The following is a 5,327-nucleotide window of genomic DNA, read 5'->3' as shown; positions in this document are numbered from 1 at the left end:
AGAAGCGTTGAATCCCGGGCCGCGGGGCGGGGGAAGGCGCAGGGGGAACCGGCCGCCTCAGCAGCGCGGGTTGGTGGCCCCGAGAGCCCACCGGGCGCTTCGGGTGGTCGGGCAGCCCCGCAGCCGGGGGTCCGTGCCCCGACGCGGGACGGGACGGCAGCTTTAGGCCTGTGCCTTGCCGTCCTTGCTGCGCCAGATGACCAGGGTGACGAGGAATGGGATGAGGCAGATGGGTGCGATGATCATGGCCAGGAGCACATCTTCGGGCGGGTCGAAGTACACTGGGTGCTCCAGGGTGCAGTTGTGGAAGTAGAGATGATGGCTCTGGAAGATGTACTGCTCTGCCAGTGCGTTGGGGTAGCTGTAGTTCAGGTGGTCGGCCCAGGACTCCAGGCAGTTCTGCAGCTCGCTGTAGGGCCTGGGAAGAGAGCCGGGACACTGGCAGGGGATGGGACATCAGAGGCACAGATCCCAGAGCAGCACTACCCCTCTGGACTGCCCAGCCCCTGCACCCTGCTACTGGTGGGGAAGGTCCTGCTGCCCCATACCTGCTGATGACTTTCCACTCGCACAACTCTGCCGTCGTCACATTCCTCATCAGGTCGACGAAGTAATCCCAGCACTTCTGTGTGATGTAGGTGTAATTCCTCTCTGTGAGGAAAGGGTCTGAGCATGGGCAGCATGCCTCTGCCCGCAGTGCATCCCTGCCTGCCCCTGCTGCCAGGTGATACCTGACATCTGGAGCCCTGCCCAAGCGAGCAGGAGAGACATCAGCACAGTGAGGAATGGACCCTGCAGCAGCCCTGGGGTGCTGCCTGGAGCCTGCAGCAGCACAGAGCAATGCCAGGGGGACAGAGGGAGGGCAAGCTGCTGCTGGCTGCCCCCACTGTGGGCAGTGGCAGGGAGAGCTTCATGGCACTGGCCAGCTATTTTTGGGATGACTAGGGGAAAGGAGGGGTCATTCTGTGGCACAGGGCCAGCCCAGGCCAGTTCACCATTTTCCATACAGTGCTGCCTGGCCCTCGCTGAACCCCAACACTCACCCATGGGCTGGGCTGTCCTGTTGGACATGGCTGTGGGTGGGCTTGTCCCAGCATTCTGGCCGAAGCTCGTTGTCACGGCGTCCGTGTGACAAAGGCCAGTCCCCAGGAGCACTGCAGAGGGAGGGACACAGGGTGAGAGGAGACATAGGGTCTGGGGGGTGTAGGAGTGCTGACAGGGCTCCACACGCAGGAGCTGCCCGGGCAGAGGGTGGGTCTACAGGAGATACCTGCTTTTGGGTGTCCCTCAGGGGACAATGGAGCTGGCATGTGGGGCACAGGGAGCTGCCCAGAGCCTGGCACATGGTGGGGCTAGGGTATCCAGCCCCCCATATGGCAGGAGCTGTGGGGAGGGGCTAGCCAGGCTGCAGGCAGCTGTCCAAAGGTTTGGAGGGGCTGTTTAGGGGCTATGGACCCTGGGCCATAGTCACAGTACAGGAGCAAACTGGGACCCCCACCCATGGGGAGTCAACGTGGTGCTGTGTTGCAGCCGGACAGGGCTGGGGCAGGAAGAGGAAGCACTTGCCACAGCACAGAACTGCTGAAGAGTCCCTCCGCCTGCCGTCAGTCCCACACCCAGCACAGCTTGCCAAGGGCGTGGGGCACGTCTCGCCTGGCCCACGGGAGCCCCATGGCTCAAGGAAACTGCCCGATCCATCTTCTGCCCTTGGCTGAGGGCCTGCAGCATGGGGCACTGATGCTGGCTCCGCGCTGAACTGCCCGAGTGGGCCCTGCCTGGGCTGCTCATGGAGAGCTCCGGCACAGCTGGGCACTGGCCACGGGGAGCTCCTGGGCTGGTACGCTGGCTGTGGTAAGGGCAGCCCACCCTGTCCCAATCTCTGTCCCTGACGGCCCCATTCGGCCCCTCTGCCTGGACATGTGTGGTGCTACAACTCCTGTCCCAGCCCGGGTCTTTGCAGGGCTCCCTGCCGGATCGTGGATGAGCGTGGTGGGAGCTGCCCCACAGCACCTGGTGCTCAACTGCCGCTGCCCCCGGCCATGCTCGCAATGGCTGCCCCAGCTAACCTCAGCGCTGCCGGGCTGGTCCCATGTTGGGGTAGGGCAGTGGGTCGGGCTGAGTCAAGACCCCGGCCTCAGGCCCCACGAGTGGGAGGGCGGCCGTGTGCGGGGTGGTTCGGGGTGCGGAGCCCCCGGGGCGGCCCCCTGCGCACTTACCCCAGAGCAGCAGGAGCCCTTGGGAGAGACGGCCGGAGCTCATGTGCGCGCGCGGTGCCATCCTGCCAAAGCCTGCCGGCTAACGACCGGGACAAGGATTTCAATGGAAATAACAGGAAGCAACTCCTTTCCTCTGACAGGGGCAGTTTGACTACAGGAGACGTGTGAAAAATGAGATTGCTCAGTGCTGTTCTGAAGCGGCTCTCCCGGCGGGACCCTGCGCTGTCCCGTGCGGTGCCGGCCCCCGCGGGCATCGCTCCCGCACCCCGGCACCCACGAAGCCCGCGCCTTACCCACCGGCCTGGAGGATCCACTCCCTGCACGGCACGTCCAGCGTTACGAGGCCGCGATTTGTTTACTTGTGTATTTCTCTTTAATCCTGTCTGGGCTGGGTTGTGAAATCCCTCGTCTCCTGCGTGGAGGGCAGGCAGCCCAGCAGCGGGGGGAGTGGACGGGAAAGCATAATGTCCCCGGACGGGCGCTGCCGCCCGGGAATGGGGGCGGCAGGGGGACCCACGGCCCCAAAACCGCAGTTTCTGGTTCACCCGGGCACCTGCCCCACAGGCAGCACTGCCGGGGCAGCCCCAGCTCCTACCCGCGGCCAAGGAGGGAAGGTTGATGACACAACCTACCCCCAGGCACGAGGCCGAGGAGGTGGGGAGAGGGCAGACATTTGGCTGACTCTGCCAGTCCTTGGCCCCAGTGCCTTCCCCCTGCACCGTCCAGCCTGGCGCCTGCTTGACTCTGCCAGAGCCCCCGTTCCTGGAGCAGTTCCTGCCCAGGGGCCCATGTCCCCCCCACTGAGGGTGACTTCAGCCCGCGGGTCTGCGGCATTCCCACACAGGACCTGGCTGAGGCTGGGGGAGGGCGTTCTTTCACGCCTGGCCGGGGCAGAGCGCAGCCCAAAGCCTCCCCTTTAACAGCTGCCTGCAGACACGCAGAGCAGGGACTGGAGTGCAATCACGGCCAGCTCAGAGGGACCCTCCCTGCTGTGGACCGCACTGGGCTTCAGCTCCCCAGCAAAGGTCCTGGCAGAGCTGTCTGATGCTTCCCGGCCTGCAGCAGCCACCTTCTGCAGGCGAGTGGCCACATCTGGAAGTCATCCCCAGCACCCCAGTGGCTGCAGGGCTGGAGCCCCTGGTCCCTCTTTCTGGTGGAGCCAGCGGAGCCTCCAGCCGGGTGGCAGGAGCCTCTGCCAAGGAGACACCCAATGATCTCAGAGCGGCCCCAGGGATGGGACGGAGTGGGGCGTCCGGAGGGGATGGGCAGGGACAGGACAGTGGCTGCCTGCCAAGGGCCTGGGCTCCCCACCCAGCCTGGCATCCCCGGCACTCCCTGCCAGCCTCCACCCGGGGTGTTGAGGAAGGGGCTTGGCCCGTGCAGGGTCATTTGTCTGGGACTTTTTTCCCAGTGTTCCTCCCAGGCAAATGCAGGCATCTGGAGCCCTGTGCCCAGCCTCTCCTTGTGCCATGGGACCCACTCCAACCCCAGGGAATCCCAAACTCCCCATCCATGCTCTGCCCTGTCACCCTCACCCTCAGTCCTCTCTTCCCACTCATTAGTTGCCAGGACTGGGAGGGAAGTGGGCTGTCGCTGGTCCCTCACAGACATGGAGGAACGCAGGAGATGGGCAGCTTCTCCCTTTCCAGGCTCTGCTGAGTTCCAGGGCAGCTGCAAGGGGAACGAGGCAGCTAAGCCCCAAGGCCACAGCCACACTGGGCGGCCAACTGCCCAGTTCAGGGAGCCTGGCTTCTGTGCAGCTGGTGAAGTATTCAGCATGGACCCGCAGGAAGAAGGTACAGAGGATGGCCCCAGACCAGGGCAGGAGAGCAGCTGGGCCAGCAGCTCGGTGCAGCTGGAGAGCTCGCTGTAGGTGCTGTGGAGGGGACAGCATGAGGCCAGCCTGCAGGGCTAGGGACACATCCCTGTGATAGCCCTGCTCCGAGTGTGCATGCGGCACACTGGGGATGATGCTGACCCACCTGCTGATCTGCTCCCAGTGGCAGTGACTTCCCTTGGGGATGGCCATGAAGGTGGCATGGAAAGGGGCCCAGCAGTAGAGGGAGATCCAGCCCTGGTAGGTGTCCTGGCAGTGGGCTGGACCCCCCCCAGCACCTCCAGAAGTCCTGCAGAGCACCAGACAGACCCTGGGATATTGCCCCACTCCCAGCTCTCTCCCTTGGTGTGGTTTCAGGAGGGCTGTTTGGGGTCACCCCGGACTCTGCCCAGGATGGGGCAGGCACTCGGTTTGTTGTGCAGTTCAACACACAGCCCTGGGGGTCCCACACTAGGGCTGCCAGGGCTGCCTGTGGGGCCCCATGGGCTCAGCCAAGCCAGGAGTGAGCCTCTGAGGCTCTTGTGAGCCCCAGCACAGATTGCATGGGTCTCACCGAGGTCTGCGGCAGATGGGAAGGACAGCCAGGATGGCAAGAGGGAAGCTCTACTCACCATCCTCATTCAGGTACAAGTAGTCACCTGGAAGGACAGACTGTGCCACTGCTGGTGGTAGGACCTGTGGGACCATGTGAGGTCCAAGGGGTGCCGGACATTGCCCTGCCAGTGGTAGAGCCCCCACTATAGCATTGCTGCACAAGCCGGGGCTGGAGCCACACTGGGATATGGCACCAGGGTATTACCTTCATCCTTGAGATCCCCATGCTCAGTGTCCCCGTGCCCTGCAGCAAGGAGACACAGGATGCCAGGGCTGCACAGCCAGGAACAGCCCCAGTGCCCAGTCAGTGGTCCCAGCACAGCAGAGACCCCTCCTCCTCCTCCTCCTCCTCCTCCCAGGCTGAGCTGAGCACAGTAGAGGTGAAAGGGCTAAGGGAGCAGGGGCCTCCTGGCTCTGCCTTGGCCCTTGAAGCCTGGAAGAGAAGTTTCTGAGCCAACACCAGCTCCTGGGGGCAGAGAAGTGTGTGGCAAACCCTGCTCAGAGATCCTCTGAAAGAAGGCCAGGAGGGGCCTGGAGAGCACAGCTGCACTGGGACAGAGGAGAGAAACAGGCCAGGAGCCCTGTGGGGACTCGCTGTCTGCCAGACCCTGTGCCCAACCCCCTGGGGCCTCCGTGCAGCACCCCCAGCTGCCTCTGCCGCACCGCAGCAGTCCCGGCGG

General features: G+C 64.3%; 1 protein-coding gene across 5 annotated transcripts; it reads right to left on the bottom strand.

Moving 5' to 3' along the window:
• Positions 1-5,321, bottom strand: RAMP2 (receptor activity modifying protein 2). 5 transcript variants are annotated; one of them, XM_008640149.2, is made up of 8 exons: positions 4,853-5,312; positions 4,665-4,769; positions 4,199-4,342; positions 2,510-4,092; positions 2,217-2,367; positions 1,044-1,154; positions 549-651; positions 1-418 (listed from the first exon to the last, which is right to left on the bottom strand). In XM_008640149.2, exons 5-8 carry the CDS (start codon positions 2,275-2,277, stop codon positions 163-165), a joined length of 531 nt encoding a protein of 176 aa, XP_008638371.1. In that variant the 5' UTR covers positions 2,278-2,367; positions 2,510-4,092; positions 4,199-4,342; positions 4,665-4,769; positions 4,853-5,312; the 3' UTR covers positions 1-162. The 5 variants fall into 5 exon arrangements, 1 of the variants encoding a protein (XP_008638371.1); XR_001864148.1 differs by lacking the exons at positions 1-418; positions 549-651; positions 1,044-1,154 and having other exon boundaries at positions 2,279-2,367; positions 2,510-3,143; positions 3,286-4,092; positions 4,853-5,321; XR_001864133.1 differs by lacking the exons at positions 1-418; positions 549-651; positions 1,044-1,154 and having other exon boundaries at positions 2,276-2,367; positions 2,514-4,092; positions 4,853-5,321.
• Between the last annotated feature and the right edge of the window lie 6 nt (positions 5,322-5,327).

Source organism: Corvus brachyrhynchos, unplaced genomic scaffold, assembly GCF_000691975.1.
Source record: "Corvus brachyrhynchos isolate BGI_N302 unplaced genomic scaffold, ASM69197v1 scaffold30, whole genome shotgun sequence".
NCBI lineage: Eukaryota > Metazoa > Chordata > Aves > Passeriformes > Corvidae > Corvus > Corvus brachyrhynchos.
Note: the sequence above shows the minus strand (reverse complement) of the source record. Positions and strands in the feature narration are given on the sequence as shown.

Coding starts and splice junctions, on each gene's coding strand:
- RAMP2 (XM_008640149.2), bottom strand. CDS start 2,277: ATGGCACCGCGCGCGCACATGAGCTCCGGCCGTCTCTCCCAAGGGCTC. Junction 1,155..2,216: donor AGGGCTCCTGCTGCTCTGGG/GTAAGTGCGCAG, acceptor CTCCCTCTGCAG/TGCTCCTGGGGACTGGCCTT. Junction 419..548: donor GAGTGGAAAGTCATCAGCAG/GTATGGGGCAGC, acceptor CTCTCTTCCCAG/GCCCTACAGCGAGCTGCAGA.